The sequence below is a fragment of the Embiotoca jacksoni genome, unplaced genomic scaffold, assembly GCF_022577435.1.
Source record: "Embiotoca jacksoni isolate LCO1_2020_lvr unplaced genomic scaffold, fEmbJac1.0.p SCAF_1, whole genome shotgun sequence".
Lineage (NCBI taxonomy): Eukaryota > Metazoa > Chordata > Actinopteri > Embiotocidae > Embiotoca > Embiotoca jacksoni.
In genome coordinates, this window is record NW_027185229.1 from 18,794,439 (window position 1) to 18,814,905 (window position 20,467).

The 20,467-nt window shown below is 39.1% G+C and overlaps 1 protein-coding gene across 4 annotated transcripts in view; it reads right to left on the reverse strand.

Annotated features, from left to right (window-relative positions):
• Positions 1 to 20,467, reverse strand: part of kaznb (kazrin, periplakin interacting protein b) — a 115,944-nt gene that overhangs the window by 90,760 nt on the left and 4,717 nt on the right. For all 4 annotated transcript variants that reach the window (XM_069145575.1, XM_069145582.1, XM_069145612.1 and 1 more), the window contains exon 3: positions 3,730 to 3,887. In XM_069145575.1, coding sequence (XP_069001676.1) covers positions 3,730 to 3,887 — 158 coding nt within the window. The remainder of the gene's footprint in view (positions 1 to 3,729; positions 3,888 to 20,467) is intronic.

Sequence of the window (20,467 nt, forward strand, 5' to 3'; positions counted from 1 at the left end):
TGACATCTTGCAAACAGTTTTTGGCTGAAAACTAGGAAAAGACAATTAATTAATATTGTGTCTCTTTTCCTGGTTGTTGAATGTTTTATACCTCATAAAACTGAAGGCCAACATTTTGTCATAAAAAAACAAACAACAGGCAAATGTTGCTACTTATGGTAAATTGTCACATTAATCTTCTGTAATCTAAATCCATTCAATTTGATTGATTCAAGCACAACAAACAAATCCATGCTTGTGTTTCCAGTTTCGGTGATGTCCAGCTGCCTTATCCAACATGGAAACCAACAAAACAGAGTCCCATGCCATGTCTCAAATGTATTGATAAATACTGATTCAATGCAGTGTACTAATCATCCTACTGTAACAGAAAATGATACAGTACTTGCAAAAATTTGTGTCAATCAAACCATGACATCAGAATGAAACTGAAAATGAAACTTCTGAAATAGACAACAAAATATTTTTACTCGGATTTCATATTTTTATGTTGTTGTTTTCTGAGATTTGCCTAAAGCTGTAAGCAACATTTTTAGCTGCAACCAGCTTGTCAACATCTTTTGTGCATTGCATTGTGGGATAAAAGTGCTCTTTGACACGATATTCAGAAATCGAATATATTTAGTATATAACATGTATTTTGAAGCTAATTGTAGCCCTGGAGTAAACAAGCATTTCACCATAGCTACTGTCAGTATCCCCTGGTGGTTTTTTTTGTCCTCTTGACAGTTCAGAGCAACAAGCCTCCAGCTGACAGAGGCCTCCATTTGACAGCCCATTGAAGAAAAAAAATAGGGAACATGTAAAGGCTGTGGGTGTACCGTCTGACACAAACGAGGCCAACAGGCAGAGGAATCCGTCATGCTGACTGGTGTCTGAGCGCTTCACTTAACATTGAACTACCAGCAAACTTTTTCTTTTTTTCAAATTCAACTTCTTGGGGAGATAATCGTCGCTCTATCCGCAGCTGAGGTCCCTACTCATCCATCACCTCCCATGGCTACAGTCCTGACTAACAGGAAAAACAGACTGCAGGCTAACAATCTTTCACTACAGCTTCTATACCACTGAGTTGAGGTGAAAGCAATGGCCTTTTGCTGAATTACCTCCCTTTTAATCAATGACACAGCGCCTGAGAAAATATCTCCGGGAGAATGGCAGGAGAACTCTGTATCCATCAAGTTTGCAACGGTGCTAATGGATGACACCAATGCATTGCTATGTCAAGATTCTTCAACCATTCATCAACATGTAAAAGGAATATAAATAAAAAGATGAATGGTAGCCACACTATATAGATGAAATATCATTCCATCTGAAGCAGAGCTGAGAGAGGAACATATTTCATTACTTTGCTATGTTTTCAAAGGAAAATTAAGCCACAACATATTTTTTGCTTTACCCTAAAGACTAAAAGAGGACATGAAGCTCTGGAAGTAACTCGAAAGAAAAAGCAGCCAAGAAGAGGATTAACAAGAAGAAACCCTCCCCATTTTAACTGTAGGTTGTTCACTGCATCGATGACGCTGGCAACGTTTTCACAGTGTTGGACTGGGTGTGCTGTGGGCAACAATATTAACTCTTTGGATTCAGTCCTGAGCAGATGTCACACTAACATGTTGTGGGAAAATAGACGTACTCCTTCCTCATTTTACTGGAAACTTTTAAGTGAAATATAGAAATTCACATACAAAATCATGAAGGTATGAAAGAGTGAGAGGAATAATGAATACAAAAAACCTGCCACCTAACTTGTTTTTGATACACTTTATGCAAAAGTTGGGATTTTTGAAGCATCAACATCTTGAGTCTTGAGTCCACTTTAAATTGTAACAAATATAAAGGTATAAATGATGTTAAAAAAAATTCTATTCACTTTCAGAAATAAAATTCTATGAAAACATGAAATAAGGAGGTTGTGTTTTTGATGCTGTTTGTTTGTTTGTTATTAAACAGGATTTTTATGAAACTCGGTGGCAGGGTGTAGCATGGTCCATGGAACAACCCATTGAATCTGTATCACAGATCCACAAATTATTTTTAACTTCCATTAATATCGCAAGATACGACATTTGGCCCATTAAATGCCATACATCCGAAAATCAAGTTGATGGCAGGAAAGATCAATAGTGACAAAACATCGGCCACCGTAGGAATACGATGACTCCATGTCACAATTCACATTCATAGATACCAGTTGTCTCTACGTGTCTACATGCTCAAACCTAATTACAGCACTGGCATGGTTGCAGTTGCAGATATGCATATCATAGAATAGCAGCATTGGCTTGGCGGAGGTCTGTGCTTTCTGAGGGAACGTCCTGTTTATTTATTTGGTTGTATGTTAGCTTAAAATGTGAGAAATTCAAAATTTTGAGTCTAAAAGTGTGGGTGGCACTGATATAGGATAACAAAAAAGACTTCTAATGAGTTGGCTTTAAAATGAAAGCAATTTAGTTGTAAAGAGAAACTTTCATTTGACAGCCCAGCAGCCAGCTGGAAGGCAGGCCAATTAGTAAATTACAGGGACTGGTTCAGATGATGGCATCTATCTCATCCTTATCTGTTAGTTGTTTACCTGCAGATCTAAAATTAGTTAACAATGGCAGCTAAATGGCTGATTTCTGGAATCAGGTGCATTTAGGAAAGCAATTACTGTTGATTGGTTACATAATTGTTTGTGTTTCTAAAGTTGAGGTGAACAGTTTGAACAGGTGAAGTTACTCATACATTTGTTCAATCAGGTCTCGTTTAAGGCAGTTTAACACAAGTCCGTATTTCTTTCATACTGTACAAATAGTACTGTAAGTATTTCGGAAAATAATTTTTTATTGAAATGGATAAACAAAACCCTGAAATTATTTTGAAGTACAGAATCAAAAATGGAAATGGTTGCTTCATTTTAATGTGTTGATTTTTCGAGTATTAAATCGTAACTTTTGCCAGTGATTTATGGATTTTGTTGTCTATGCTGCACTGTGGTTCTGGCTTATACCGGTTGTGTTTAATCCAGTACCGGGCCAAAGCGTGTAATACACTCATCAGTCCATTGACGCGTACTGTTTCGGTGCCATGCTTTGCCCCTCGTAGGTGTGAAAAACCACATGGTTAAGTTTGGAAAACAAAACTACATGAAAAGGGGTTATCCACAAAAACCTCAAAAACTTAAGTCACATGACCTTTATCACATGAATTTAGTCACATGACCTCATCCTTCCCTGGTCATACATGCGTTTACCTTTCACACCAAGGCAAGGCAAAGCATGACACTGACTGTATTCTCTGGAGGACTGACAGGTCTATCACATGCTTTGTCGTGAAACTAGACATTTATGTAAGCATGACATAATAATAAAAAGATGAACAATTCATAAGTTCATCAGTCTGTTGACCAAAGGCTGATTGAGTAACCAAAATGTAATTCAGAACAAACTTAAACCAATCAGAGCTCGGACCCTCACCTGACCACACTGAGAAGGGGGAAATGAGGGCTGAAGGTGTGAGACAGCTGTGCTTGGTGAAAAAGGAAAGTTTCTTTAGTAGTATTCGGTGAATTGTTCCCCTGTCTTGCATAAGGAACTTACAATTATCTATCTGTAACTATCCCAGGTGCATTATCCTTCCTCATGGGCTGAACATTATTTGTAGTCTTTCTTAAGAGGATGTTAATAAGAGGGAAGAGCATTTACTGAGTGACCTTTAACCCTGTTGAGAGTAAGGAAGCTGTACCTGGGCATCCATGAGCAGGTGTCTCATTAGAGTCATAGACTTCCTCAAGGTATCCCTCTCTCCTGGCATGAAGGTCTCATCCTCATCAGCCAGGCTACAAGGTCGGGTCACCATGAACTGAACAATCTGGTCGTTCAGGCTGTTCAGAGACTGGACGGCTGTGAAAGAGATAAAAGTGAGTTGAGACGGTGAAAGGTCAAACCACATTAAAACATGGCAATTAATTTAGATCAACATGTAGATCAAGGAGCTCCAGACAGTCTTGACATGCTTTATTTTGCCTCTCTCACCAGTGGGATTTTCTGGATCAGACGTGTGTGATCTAAAACACTTCACACAACTAAACACTAATCCTTCTTTCAGGCAAGGGGGCATCATTAGGCTAAATCCATTACCAAGACACTGAAACTCACAGTCCATCCATTACATAATCCGTTCTGTAATGGAGACAGTCCCAGTAATAATGCAAATTTGTTTTCCCACTTAGAAACTATATTGACACAATGTGCGGTTCAGAAACTTCTTAGCGAGAGGCTGCTCAGAGGTCTCCATAAAGCTCTCTGGCCAGTGCCTGTGGGTGTTAATGTGAAAATATCTTGTAAACACCAACAAATTTCAGTGAAATATACTCATTTACGAAGACATTTAAGTAATATAACAGTTATGTTGTCAGAGCAACACACCAGACAGAAAAACATTTACTGTATGAGCTTCACTACTCCAACTGTAACTAACAGATTATACTGTTAATTATTTCTACAAACTCATGCTGTGCAAACAAACATTGAGCAAAGCCAGAACTTTACTCTGGTTGAAATCTAAAAGTTCCCAGAGATGCCAAGAACATCAGCCTATAGTTTAGGAAAAATCTGTACAACATGGGGTAAAAAACACATACCATAAAAACATGAAGGCTTTATGTTTCAATTAAGAGTTACAAGTTAATGCTGAAAAGTGTATGCAGAGTGGGTTAAGATTAGTCTTCTACCCTTGAAAGAGTATGTTTACTTTTTTCAAGTTTCTTTGCTATGCTTAGCGGAGGCATAGTCACACAGAAAAGAACCAAAAGATTACCTTATCTGAACAACAAAATCCAAAGTGATTAGAATTACAGTGATGGAAAACAGAAAAAAACCCAGCAAATCCTCACATTCAATGAACTAAATACAGCATTTGTCATTTTCTTTGCAAATGATCTAAACAGTTATTTTAACCAAAATTATTGTTGTAGAGTTGAAATGATTCGCAGATCATCATAACCTTTCTTTTAAATTAAGAAAAAAGATGATAAAGATGAATTAATATGTTTTTAAAGGAGCCGTGTTTTGGATTTAGTGGCATCTAAAGTGGTCAAGTTACAAAACACAATCATTCTTAGTGTCAGGGGATTACACACCAACATAATTGTCAATATGATATTACATTTCTGCCAATAGATCATCTTAAATTCACTGAACCTTTAAGTTAAAAATCAGTTGTTGGTTTCTGACTCATTTATGATAGTAAATACATTCCTTTGACTTTTTGACTGTTGATTTGACAAAACAAGTGATTTAAACAACTTCAGCTGCAAGAAATCATTACAGATTTTTTTTTTATGATATTTTCTCAACCAGACAATAATCAACAGATTAAATAATAATGAAAATAATCGCTACTTACAGCCCCTAACTGTATTTTTTCTGTCAGTGAACAACCTATAGTGTAATTAACTAATCCGAAATTTTGCAAATATTTTCTCAGCATTAGTCACGACGTAGAAGTCAAGCTTCACTTTCTCGTACACACCACTGAGCGGGCTAAGAGGTCAATTTGGGCAAAAGTGACAGAGCGACTGAGGCAATGTGTGACTCAGTGATGACAGTCAAGGTCGACTTTTCAACAGAATGATCAAAGATTTATGGCCACACCTTCCAGCCTTCTCTTGAACTGCAGAGGTACGACATAGAGAGGCATGTTTACGAGCACACAGCAGCCCTGCAGGCAACGAGGCGTACATCAAATCAGAGCAGGACGGTTGGATGCATGGAGGGGAAAATAAAATGTTTACGACACATGTTGACGACTGGATTCTAATTTCACATTCAACGTTTACAAGGTGTACCTCTCTGCCCCAAAGACTGCCAAACACGTCGGGTAATGGCACGCTGCTGCTGAAAATGACATGCTGTCAAGCCGGGAGAGCGGACACGCCCTCCTCTCATCTCTGCTCCACTTTAAATTTTTACCCCACACATTGTCACACTGTGATACATGATGAAGGCGACAGGTGCCTTTCTACAAAAGCAGTGTTGTTTTCGCTACCCTGAATGTGTCAACGTGACATATCATGAGCAAAATGCCGCAGCTTTTGACCAGGCATAAAAACTATCAGATATATGACAGAAACATCACATACTGCTGCATTTTGAATTTGTTGAACCATTTGTAATAACTGATTGCCTCTCACTCGTGAAATTACAAGCTGCTGACACGCTCTCTTCTCCAGGCCGCTGACATCCCTGATCAATGTTTGACGGCGGTTCAGCTCTGACGTGTACATCTGCAACTCTCCAACATTTCCACATTTAATATTCTTATTGGAGCAAACCAGACAAGGCAGCAGAATAGATATGAGTGCACAGCAGTTCCCTGCCAAGAATGTGCAAGTGAGGAAACAGTCAAACCATGTTTTCACATTGCTGATCACAATCAATAGCTAGTGTAAGTATTCAGCAAGGCCTGGTGCAGCTCCTAATTTGAGAACTCTATCATTGTATTAATGCAAAGATTATGTCAGAAGGGGAATCTGCTGCTATGAATCAAAAAGTATTTAAAAACAAGCAAAAGAAAAGCTGGCAGGGAAACACAAAAAGAATACATTTATAAATCCTTACTGAATATCATCCAAAATATTCTCAAAGAATATTTCAAGGTTGTAAAAGTATAGTCTTATGAGCTACACACAAATACAGCATGGAAGAAACTATAATACAGTAAAGTTAAATGTAAAGTAGTTGGATACCAATTTTGGTTTTGTGCCTTTTTCATTTAAACATCCTGTCTGCCACTGAAAAGCACCAAAAATATTCTGTTTTAAAGTTATATTTCAAAACAATATAATGGTCTGCATGAATGAGGGATTTGGTGAAATCCAACATCAGCACTTTGTTTGTTTCTACATGATGTGTAAACAGTTTGTTACCATAAATAGAAAATGCTCAGTGTATGTATAAAATGTCTTCAACACGTCCAGGATTTTATGTCTAAAAGCCTAATTCTGGAGCATTTTTTTGAAAATGTGCACGTACAAGATTGGGTTTTGTATTTTGTATGAAAAGTAAAATGTACAATCATTTAAATCAGAGGGATATTGTAATTTTTTTGTGAAGCCCACTCCTACATACAGGTGGCTGCTGGGAGATGTGGACAGCTCATTACAGTCTTTGAAGCCACCCACAAGAGCAAAACAACATCAACAATGAACTCTAATGAGGTATGTTTGTGGTTTGTCAGCCAGTACAGTCTTTGTGAAAGGAGTATATAATATGCATGAGAAGAAAAGAAGAAAAGAAAAAAAAACAAAAAAAAAACAGCTCACTCATAAAATGCTGTCCCAGCTCTAGGGGGAAAAAAAACCCATTCCAGTTTCTGTATAGTTTATTTGTTACTATGTGAAATCACCAAAAATATGAGCAGGGGAGTTTTATAATGCAGATGTCTGAAATACAGTCAAATATGCATTCAAATGGGCTCAGTGGTCTATCACAGCAGGAGGTGTGATGAGGAGAATATGAAAATGACTCTTTTGCTTCTGCTTTCCATGGGAGACGAGCAGTTACAGTAGCCAAAAAGACTCTGCCAAGCCAATTTGAGGAAGCTCCAAAAACGTCACAAGGATGGGTGAGTCTGTAAGAATCTGAAGCAATCCCAACTGGAAGAGCTCGGCTACATTTCAATTACACCAGTGCCAGATAAATACACAACACAGTCTTGCGGAGGGACACTGAACTTAAACCAGGACTATAACAGCATCTCCCACACTCAGGATGAGAGCGAGCAAATGTTTATAAGGAAGCTTTGCAAAACATGCCACTGTAAAGTTAACTGCAAATGTGTTCAAGCGCAAGGATTTGGACAGATCCATTATAGCTTAAAAAAAAGTTGATTTTGCATAGAATACAAATAACTAGACCCCTCTCTGAGTCTGACAGCATCAACACGGGGCTGTAATTTTCTTGTTTGCCTCATTGTGCTGCAAGCACTATCTGCAGGAGGCTCCAATCCACCCGCTGACTGAAATTGGACACTTTTCCCCCAAAGAATACTCTGAAAGCGTCTCAAAATGTCTGGACACAGTGTCTCTGAAACATATAACAAATCAGATGGCTGTGCAGATCAATAAGAACACCATTTGTACGGCCCAGACCATAAGTATTTGGACGATTCAATATGTTTTTCTTTCTTCAGTCTGAAATAAAATTAATCAATAATACTTTTATGTTCCAAGACTCAGCTTTCAATTGAGTGGGTTTACATCAATATAGAACTGTGAAGGAGCGACATCCTTTTTTTTTTTTTTTTTTTTTTTTTTTTTTTTAAATCACATAGAGCCTAAACTTTAGGTTCGAATAGTTGAAAAGCCTTTCACGAAGCAATCAAAGTGACAGAAATCTTTGACGCGTCATTGTTGGGAGACTGGCAACACTACAAGTATGAGCCGGACCGATCATCGTTCACATACCTGACTCTATATTACCGGGGGTGGGGGTCAAGAAGTTGTCAAAAATGTGCACTTTGTCCTGCTATTGGTCAACGTAAATGAACATGTTGTAGAATATGCCAAACTAGGTAGGTAAAAACAAAACAATTCTGACATGCTGTATCTTCGCAGGGGTGTCTAGTGGTGTCCCAGATGCCGCGTCGCTGTTCTTCAAGTATGTTACACTACAAGACTCGTTTGTTGTTCCCGACGCTCGTTTGGGACCGGACACTGAAAATCTGTCAGCGATGAATAAATTATGTCAAAATTAGGTTGAACTTGTGTAATCAGAGCCCGGCTTTAATTACCTCATCTAGTATTTTGCAGAAAATCCTTCGACCCACAGACATAAACAGTCACTTTGTATCTTTCCCAGTAATAATCTTCCAAGACCTTCGTTGCGGCGCTTGTTTGTTGCGGGATCTCTATTTTAACTCTGGTCCTCGTCACGTGGATCGCAGCTCAATCGGATTGAAATCAGGTGATTCGCTCGTCCAGTTAAAGATATTCCACCTCTTCACCCTGAAACGCTCTTTTGTTGCGTCTGTCGTATGTTCAGGCTTGTTGTCGAGCTGGAAGTTGTCACGTGAGGTTTGATGCTCATCTGTACCTCTGCATTCATTCTGTTGCTTCCGTAAAATGTACAATCACCAACAGATGTCAGTGTGCCAGTTTAATTGGTAGCCATACATACCCAGGCAATAACACACGCATGGGACACTTTGGGCTCCTTATTTCCTCATTTTCAATTTTTTTTTGTTTCATCAGTCCAGAGAACTTATCTACACAACCCTGGTTTGTTGTTGTATGTTTTTACAAAGTACAACCTGTCCTTTCTGTTTTTGAGGCTTGGGTGACTGTTAACAGGGAAACGTGCATCTACATCCTGGAGAGCATTTTTGACTTGTCGTCATAAAGGATTATTTCATTCAGCAGGGGAATATGTGTACATTGAGTGCATAATTGTGACAGTGGATTTGGAGTAGGAGATTTCCCAGGACAAACTGCATTTTTTTTTTTTTTTTTTTTTTTTTGCTGTCATGTTCCCACAGAACTAAAGCTCTGAGAAATTAGAAAATCTGCCCGGAACAATCAGACAGACTGGAAGTAAAACAGACTGCCAGGCGTCTCTTCTCTGTCCACGCAAGAAAGTCCCTCAAGTCCACATTTCATCCTCATTTCCACAGTTCCCACAATGCAACAGTCATGTTTTGGCTTGTTTAGGTACAAAACTGTGTCAGATATAAACATATCTGCATCCAGACAGTTATCTCAATTCAATCAGTTCCAGAGAGATAAATTGAACATACTACTTTACTGCTTATAAGAATCATCAATTATACATGTTTAAAATATGTAAAGTAAGATTTTAACTGTTTTAGTTACTAATACGTATATGAAAGGTAACATCAAGTCAGTGAGTTAATGTGTTCTCTTTAATACAGTAATAAAATGAGCAAGTAAAAAGTGTGATATAATGTAATAGCACGGTCTACAACCACACTAACAAATGCTGTAACCTGTCAGCACTTTGGCAAAATGCTTACGTCTGCACGGTAAAATGTTTACCATGAAATTACTTTATGACAGTCTCTTGCAGGTATAATTTTTTTTCACCGTCTTAGTTTAGCATTATAGCATGCTAAAATATGCATATTGTTACAAAACACACAGTATAGCTGAAGCTGCTGCGACTCGGTTCATTCAGCGAGTGAAACTGTTAAAGATAAGACAGTGAAGTCCTTGAGGGCAGCCTGGAGGAAAACATCTTCACAATGAGGCCTGCAGGGCAGAAAAGTTTTTAGCTCTCCCTACAGATTCCCCACGCTGCAGTTTCACCATACAAGACCAGATCAAAATTTTAAAAAGAAGTGTAAAAGCTTTCCTTTGGGAACTCACAGTTTTATAATAACCTCTCGTATCCAAAAAGGGCTCTGCTGGTCAAATCAAGGATTCAATAACCTGATGCATACAAACACAGGAATAATTTCTTTAGTCCAGACCAATATGTAAATTAAAACAATTTATGTACCAAATTCAAACCACCACAGAGCAGAGTGTAATGTAATCACTTCTCAAGATTGCCTGCAGGAGCAAGAAAGCAATGAATAAAAACAGATGAGACTAAAATCTAAGCTCTAAAATGTTATGGCGACACCACTGTTCTCCCAGACCAAAGAAAGCATTTATTTTAACTCGGTTTTGTTCTCTGGGTCGATTGTCATGAACTGTTGCTAAAAAGATATCCAATAACATCACGTTATAGCATTACGAGATTTTTTTTTTTTCCTATTCCTGCCCTGACAGTATATAAGGTTAGAGGACTTGTGAAAACAGATTCAAGAAAAAAATTATTGAAATCGTGGAGGTCAAAAGATTTTCCTGACTTTTACTCCATATTATCGGTCAAGTTCCAAAATCCATGAACTCTACATATCTCATAATGTTTCTCAGTGGCCTATGAAATGAAAACACATGAATGCCGCCACTTTTCTAACTCCACACCTCCCATTTTGAATGCAGACTTTCTGTAAATAATTTGTAGTCTTGCGGCATTTTAGACACCAACCATGACATCTGTAATATTCCTGGTTTAAACCCAGAGGGGGATCTTAGCTGCATGTCACTCTCTATGTCTCTCTCACCTCTGTGTCCTGTTATGTCTCAACTGTCTGCTATGTATTATTAAAAAAAATACTTGTGAAGTCCCAAAACTACATAATCACAGTGATTTTATTTTAAAAAGCTCTCTCTAGAACCACAAAAGACACTGTGCAGCCTATTAATGCAGGCTGAGTGTCATGAAAAGTAAACTGAGCTGCAGCTGTAAAAAAAAAAAAAAAAAAAACACCTCTTAATGATTTCCCTCATAATGGAACTAAAAGGACAAACCCAAACTGGAAAACAACTCCCAACAAAAAGCATGTAGAAAGGGGCATCATGCCAAACCGTGAGGATCAGCTCAGACTCACATAAATCATTTAGGTTATGATGCAATGTTTGATTTGCATATCTGAAAAATACCAGCTACTGGCTAGCAGATCAAACACTTCTCTCAGCTTGGGACATCAATGCTAAAGCTTTCGCTCCCAATAATCTCCCACACTATCCTTCAAAACAGCATCTCTGCAGTCTGCACACATCTCTAATCTATAAATGTACAGTATGTGGGATAAAAAAATTAAAAAAATTACAAAAGGTTATAGGTAGCAGATGAGGAAAAACCCTTTCTAGCACTTTGGGATGGAGCGAGCTGAATCGCACTGTGACAACAGGTTCCTACATTACAGCATGAAGCTGACGGATTGTGTGGAAGCCAAAACTGCAGGAGGGATTTTATTTTGCCCACAGCAACATTGCCACCACCTGGTAGCTTTGATGTATGCTGCAAATGATGTAATGAAAATATCCGTCTCTTGGCCTGAAAGGTTGCTTTTTAAAGGAAGTGGTGTGTGTGTGTGTATACATGAGTTCGGCCCTTTAAAACATCTGCCTCTGCCTCCACGAGCACGGCAAAGAAGCTGCCTTGGAGAAATGACGCCAAAACATAGCACATTAAAGAGGCAAAAAAATATTTCAATTATTGATTACAGCCAATCACATGGACCTTTCATCTGTATAAAAACTCCAGGTTAGATTTTTAACATTATCAGTGTTAGTATCTCCAAAGAATAACAGCAATCATCTCCAGAAAAAGGTCATCTCTGATCTTTCCAAATCTTGTTACTGATGTGTGATTAAAATATAGTCCTTAAGCCCTCTCCACTATGTAGAGGGTGAAGTGCCCTTCACTGATTTTACATAACTTTGATTGGTGTACCACCCAGTGTGACGCACAAGAGATCAGCAATGAGCAACCTGAGTGTTACTTTGAGTCAAAGTCTTTAGAAAAACTAATCTCAGGGGGAGTGTTGAACCATTGACTGAACATAAAAGTCTTCGATGGCCCTTTGATAATATGCCTAAGGCCGTCTCTTCAACACCTGATGTAACAACTCTGATAAATTCCTCCACGCAGCCGAGAGAAACACACACACACACACACACACACACACACGGGTAATTAATTTACAGAAAAGGAACAGCGCTCAGTGACATCAGGTGCAATTGTCTGTGTCTGTCTTTACAGTCGGGGTAAACACTGCTTGTAATGGCAAAAGGAGTAGGTAACCACCTGCTAGATCAGAAGGTCAGGGGTCGGCAGATAGACTGAAAGTTTCCTGAATCTCGGGGTTAAAGATTAATTATTGTTAGCATCCATAACAAGTCTTTGGTAAGACCTCAATTCTCTTACAGAGTAAAAATAAGTAAAGCCAGGACAGATGAAAGTGAAATCCTCCCTCAGCTTCTCTTATATAATGACTCCTCGTTGTTGTTCAGTGCACTCTAGGAGTTACTGTGTTTTGATTTATACTATTGGTGTACCCACTTTACTGTAATCTGCCTCATCTACTTGTACATCAGTTAGAAAACTTCAAATATCTCCCAAAATCACTTTGACAAGAACAGGCACAAACACGTCGCAAAGAGCTGTGTGGGAGGAGAAAAATAGCATCGGTGACAGGCACAGCTGCAACAGCTGCAGAGAAACACAAAGGCTTAGGTTCAACAAAACACATCGCTGAATGTGCTTTGTGTTCTTTTAAGATTATTGTCAGAGAAATTGATACATTTTCTTCATATAAATTAAAGTTCTCCATTTGAAATTCACCATTAATATATCAGATAGCTGACAAAGTTACTGCCAAAGTTGTAACTGTGCTGCTAATGTCCCGACGCAATGTCGACATTTGGCTGGTTATCCATAGGAATAAATAAATATGCCGCCCAAAATGGACCCAGGAAAGCAAGGTGCATCGCTAATAGCTCCGACCTTAAGAAGAAACTTTGAAGATACAGCTGACAGACAGAAGAGAAGAAACTTCTGTGAATCGGCTGAGATGAGGAAGGAAAATCAGGATCATCTCGTCTCTTTACAGTCGGGGTAAACACTGCTTGTTAGAGCAGACCTGTGTGAGCTCAAACGTGACATTTCAAAATCCGGAGGCTGCACGCTGGAGTGCCTTTCGAAAACCGGGGCAACATGCGGCACCGGTGACAAGGCTGTAGCCAATTAGGACTGTTTGTGAGAGAGTGTGTGAACCCGTTGTTCAGGAAATATGAAAGTGGGTCAGAGCTGAAGCCTATCTTTGTACAATGGCAGGTAGCACACAACTCACAAACTTGAAATAAGACAGATGGGGATTAGATGGCTGAACTTTAAATTTGCTCTAATGTAGGGTGACAGTTTTGAATCCATTATCATTATCAGCCACTTTGATGTTCGAAATTCAGTTTCACAGCAGGTTTCTAATAGTTGAGGATCCACTGAGTTCAGACCGCAGGTATTACCACTATCATTCATTAACACGTTTCTGTGCAGGTAAACAAATCCTGAGTTCAAAGGCACATCAACTGAACATATTACCAAGTTAGACAGTCCTGTGTGGAGAAAACAGTTGCCAACACATTTCTTGGGCTTTTTCACTTCCCTCTCACATCAAAAACTTCAAACTGGGCTCACTCCATATTCACATGGCTGCAACTCGTGAGCCCGGAGAGGAGAGAGCTGAGCGCTGTTTAATGATGCTGAGCATGTCTCTCCAAGTACATGTCTGTGGAGGACAGCTCCGACCCAAATGACATCAGAGCGGTGATACAGAAACCACTTGTCATAATGGCTGGTCTGACGCAGTTGTGAAGCTGGACGGAGCCAGTGCTTCTGATCTGTAGTGTGTGTTCAACGTCTCTGATCTCAGCTCTCTGTGGTGCAATTCGAAAAAGCCAAAGGGCAGTCACAATAACATAACAGATTCTTGTAAAACTGACTTAACACAAACTGAATCCATGGAGCAAACTTATGTGATGTTCCGCATACTAGCGGGGATGTCTCTGATCTTGTCGGAGAAGGAATGATAGTGATGGTCATGTATAACATTTATGATCTTGTGGCCTTGAGCAAAGATAACGATGCCAATGAAGCCACAAGTCATACTAGCGTAGACGTAATACAGGTAGAGCAGGGGTGTCGGGTGTGAAGCCGCTGTTAAGCCTTCCAGAGGTGTCGTGGGCCTAACTCCACGAAACACCAATGACGTGAGGTGCCAAGTTGACAACCCCATTAAGAGACTGCACACTCCCACATAGTTACAAAGGCCTTGTATTAAGTAGTGTCTCACGTTGGTGTATGAGCATAGCATGCATAAGTTAGCATAGCATCCTGTGAATTAGTGAGGCATTTGATAGGTTAAGACAGGTAGTAACATTGAGTCAGTCGATGCTTGCCGTGTTATTCAGTATGACACTTTGTGTGTACGTTAAAACAGACATTCATTTACTATATTTTTGAAGCCTTCCTATACATTGCCTGCGTTCGTTGTAACTTATGATTTGCCTGCGTGTGATTTTCCAGACAGTTCCCAGTTGGCATATGAAATCAAATCAGGGCAGACTAACTGAAGAGGAACACAAAGAAGCTATTAAGAAATACACTTCAGAGCTGAAACTAATCAATTAAGTAATTAGTCCATTGACAATAAATTCATCTAAATTCTGATAACAATGTATTTGTCAATGTATTTGTTCAAGCAATAATTACCCCAAAAAATTAATGGTTTGAGCTTCACAAATGTGAGAATTTGCTGCTTACCCATTTTATATCACTGTGAACTGAATACTGTGTGTTGGTCAGACAAACGAAGACTGTAATGGCTGTAATGGCCATTTCATTTCACTCTTTTCTGTGATTATAAAACATTATCTTTAGTTGCACCCATTGACCGTATATAAAAGGGCTGCACCATTAATAAAGATGTTTGTCATAATAAGAGTCCAATAAGTAAGTGTGTACTGTGTATACCATATTCACTGTAATTTATAATCCTACTAATAAGGGATGCTGTTTTTCCACTAACCAGTGCATTTGCATTGATAAATTGAGGTTTATTTTTGTCCCGGGATTGCAATCTAGTGGTTAAAAAGGCAAAGTCGGTGGAGCAGTGTTACTTAACCTGCTGGACGTTACAGTGCATTGGGAGGCGAATCACAGCTGTAATGTGTCTCATCAGATGAGCACAAACGGTGCTGTCATTGACACAAGTGCTTTCTGAATCTTTTACTTTAGCTGCTCTGCATCAGTCTAAGACGTATTGGGGTATGAGGTGCAGCGAGAAAGAGACGTCCCTGCCGCACTGCTCACTTATGTAGAAATCACCCAAGACTTTTGTGAGAGCATTAAGTGTCTGACATGGGACCTCAGTGAGGCGCTGGCTCCTGCAAGTTTGGTGTTAGTAACAAATCCATTAACAAAAGTAGCAGCTAATATAATGTGACGTGACATACTATTGACTCTTTACCCGCCTTAACACATATCCAGGAGTCTGTAAAGCAGGCCCTGAGCCCGATAACAGTCAGGTGGTTGGCTGGTTAGTTAATACATGGTGACATTAATACACTCTTTCAGCTGGCAAACACATCATTTCACAGCCTCCTTGTAAACTCCCTCCAACAGCATACCGGCGTTTCCTCAGTGGGTTTCACAATTACACTTTCCTTATTTAAAAATTCTTGTGATCCAGTCTGCTTTAAACCCAAATCATTTCTTACATCCAAACTCAGTAGACATCTGAAGAAACTCTTGGCATTAAATATATTCTTCCTTTTGTGGCATAACTTGGTGGAAAAGCACATGTAAAGTCAATCGTCTCAACTCCCACTCGTGATTTACAGAGCATGAATTCAAACACAGCTCTGCTCATTAGCTTTTTCACTGTCAAAACATCACTGAACTTTATGCATTTTTTTTTAGAAAAGTGTGCGACTTTTTCTCATCTATAATTTATAGACATGATCGTTAAGAACCACAAAAACATTGGGGGATATTTTATTGGAAACAAAAGGCTCAATTTGAACTAGAAATCGCTTCTATGGTCATTAAAATGTTCTGTTCATAGGTAGATAGGCAGAGAGACATTGCAACAAAAACTTGCATTTTAACACTGAAATACACAGTGTACACTGTCACTCCCATCTGTGAACTGCGTGCCCTGTATGTTAAGGCGACGCACCCAGGAGAATAGGCCATATTTCATCACCATAGGAGCGGCGGCACTAACTACTGATGCATATTTATACAGACACCGAGCACACCAGATTCTCCTCAGGATTATTTTATGCAGCACATTGCTGTGGTGCAGTGACTGATAAGGAGGGGGAAGTCTGATGGAATAGGATAGTATTAAAATCATGCTGAGCTGTATAACAAGGTTTAACCACTTTTCAGCTCAGGTATTCTATTTTAGCTGCAGTAAGGTGAGAGCATTTCAAATACACTTTAAAAAAAAAAAAAAAAAAAGAATTTTCAAATGTATTGTTTTCTGTAATTTTTCAATTTGAGTGTTGCGCTGTGGGTGTTGACTGCTTTCTTGTTCCAGTATTCCGCTCCTTTTTGTTTCTTTGTTTGCTCTGTGTTGGATTGTTTAAAGATTGTGAGACAAATACTGATGTTTTAGGAAGCAGCTCGGCACTTGTAAAAGTGTAACAATGGAGGAGAGGGTGTTAAAAAAATTTAAAAAAAAAAAAGAGGCCAGAAGTACTGGGCATGGTGAGCCAGATACAGTATGCAGAGTCAGCACTCAGGCAGAGGGTTCAATGACGCAGAAAACACAGCAGGGATGTGAACGGCACACTGGAAGCTGCACTCCAGGTGTACGAATGTATTAATACCATTTTTCATCTGAGCAGCTTTGTGTTTTGTTTTTCTGTCCAGCACCTGATTGTGCTAACATGTATGTGTTTTTACCCTGTTAGACACTCAAATATTCACTCAAATCGACAGTAGGCACATGCAGTCACAACACATGTTGACAAATACTAGTGATACACACACTAATCATACGGACGTCAAAATGAGCAGGATTAGCCTCTCGGTAAAATCCGCTGTTGTTCATACCTTAAACACTCTCCTGGCAGCTCGGTGTGCACACGGCAGATTGAGCAGTGACAAATTTAGCTGCTTTAAAGTGGTGGAGATGAGTGACTATTAAATCTGAGAGATGTGTTCGCTGAGCGCACAGTATTCAGCTTATGTGCATCCACTTAAAATTTTGCAATACCCTCACTTTCCTGTGAGTGTGTGCAAAAGAGATACAGAGAGACAGAAGAGATTAAGAAAAAGAGAGCAAGAGGCAGAGCAATTGAAAGTGCTAGAGACTACCACAATCCTTTAAAACAATGCAGCAATGTATGAAATGCCTTAGAAACAGCAAAGCACTTTGTCCAGAAGATCTATAAAACACAACGTTTTGTGGGGCTGCAGCAACCACCAGGTCGAGATTTGTTTAGCACAGTAAAGTCAAAAATTATGTTGTTATTAAGAAATATAAAATATATAAATCATACATAAATATAGGACATTGACACGGTAATTTTGGAGGCAGTAAATGGCAGAAATCATACAAAAAAATACATGTTTATCTTTAAAGGTCCCATTTGGAATGATTTATTTTTTCCGTTTCCGTTTTGATTGTAAAACAGGTCCAGCTGCTCTGTAAACACCGTGAAAGTGTCAAAACACTGAGTCCATGGAGAGAAAAACACAGCCTGTATTCACCAGCTGTGCTGTTTGCACTTCCATAAGTTTGTGATGTCACAAACTCACATTAATCTCACATGTCCACCATTAGCACTGCCCACTGTCCAAGTTCATGTGATAAAGAAAATATCAAGTGGTCATTCTGTGGCAAGCAAGCTACAAGACAGAAGAAAACCATTGGTTGGGCGGGGCTTACATCACTTTGAAAGGAGTCAGCTAATCAGAAGAGGGGGTGTTTGATTTCAAGGTACCTTAACGACACAGACACTGAAAAGTCTGTTCTTTGTAGGGCTCCAGAGGGAAGCTTTAAAGAGATGTAAAACTATAGAGATATTTTTTGCAATTTGAAATCACAAAAATCTTCTTATGGATAAGACAAGACTGCAAATAAAACACCAGAAAATTAAAAAAAAAATATGGGATCTTTAAGTAACTCTGTTAAATTGAATTCTTAAATTCAGCCCTATAACAATGTAGTTGGCCATCTTCACCTTCTGCCTGTATGAAACCAGACACACATTCACTGAGATAATGTGGTACACAGACAAGGAATGTGAACCCCCGGGTTCACTATAGTTCCACACATTTAAGAAGAGATTATCACATTTACTTTATAAGTTACTTTATAAGTTTACTGAAGTTTCATGAATATTTTGATTGATTTTGTACAATATTCACGTTCTCAAGATGACAAATTTCCTCGAGTTCACTTTCCTCTAAACCTCTAAACATTTACTAAACTAAATTGGTACAAAATTTGTTGCAGAAATATGTGGTTGGACGTCATAAAATTCAACTTCCATTCAGCCCGAAGCACCGCGTTCTCCCTAAACCTCACAGGGCCTCTGGCGTGGCTGTAGTCTTTCTGCCTCTATAAAAGAACATCCAGAGTCAATTTTCAAATAAAGGAAAAATGTCAAAAAGATAATAAAAGAAAACGCAATATCAGAATCTTGTAACATATTGCTGTGGCTGAGGATCTCTCTTGTCATGCTGTCAGTAACTGGTCAGGAGTCAATGAAGCTCAACATCTCTTAAATACAGTGTCTCCAGTCAGTGCAGAGACTCCTGTCAGTCAAGTGAAACAAGTCGCTCTCCTGTCAAAGACCTGACTCTTTGATTCTCTAAGCGAACACCACAGTCAGTGAACTCCCATCGGTTTATTGATCATCATGAGGGAAAGTGTGCTAATGAAGATACATGGGATCCCTGCCCCCTGAGGAACTAAGGGCCACATGCAACAAAATGCAAATGATTATACACAACAACAAGGTTGAAATTCAGCCCTATGTAAGATAATAAACACATTTTATGAATCTAATTATATTCTACCAACAAATAATTGACTTTCGATCAAATATTTACAGTAGCTTATCTGGAGCTTTGCAGCTGCACTGACCTGCCTGAGCTGCTGCTGTAAGTCAGGATATATAACTGTCTGATAAACATGTGAAGTCCGCTCTACTGAAGTTCACAAATCCAATGTGGGGATAAGAAAAGGGAGGGAGATCTAAATTAGGCTTGTATTGACCCTGAGGAAGTGATTTTCAGTGCTGCTGGGGATACTAGGGAATAAGTAAGATCAATAATGTAAGTACAAGTATATAAACCAGTATGAGGGACATTAGGAAAACTCAGCAGTGGCCGTATACATTGTTTGGACTGTATATTTAATAAATCTGATTCTGCTTTTACGGAGGAAAGGGAAAAATAACTTTTCATTTTATCTGGCAAAAATTCTGGTTGCTCTTAAGGGATTAGTCTCAGCACACCTGCACTAAAAGTGATTCAGTAAAAGAAGCACTTAAATAGCCTTTCTCTCTGAATTATATTACTATTAGGGTCAATGGCTGGCAACACTGGAGTGTAAGAGGGATGAGAACATTGGCCATAAGCAGAACCTTGACCTTCCTTAGCAGAGACATGAGGATGGCTCCACACAAGAGGGACAATGAAGACATCCAGAGTTATAGGTCTCTGTGGACCTACTCTGTGGATGACGCTGCCGACAACCCTACACTGTGCCTCTCCTCACATCACTTTGGTCCAGTGGAGCAGAAAGGTGACTGAAACCACTGCACTGTCAGGAAACGGCCATTTGGGCAAGAAGACGCCAAGCTTGAGCTTGCAGGGATTTGTGCAAACGCAGTGATAGCACACGAGGCTTTTTTTTTTTTTTTTCGTGTAGCTGTTAAACCTCCTGAACTTTTTGTTGCAGCAAGCAGTTTGAGGGCAAAAAAGTAGGACAAAATGTTGGTAAAATTAAAAGCAAAGATAATGAGGAGGGTGAGGAGTCAAAATGTAGTGAATAATACATGTAGTTCTCAGAAACAGAGGCTTCACTTGCCATTTACTTAGGGCAAATT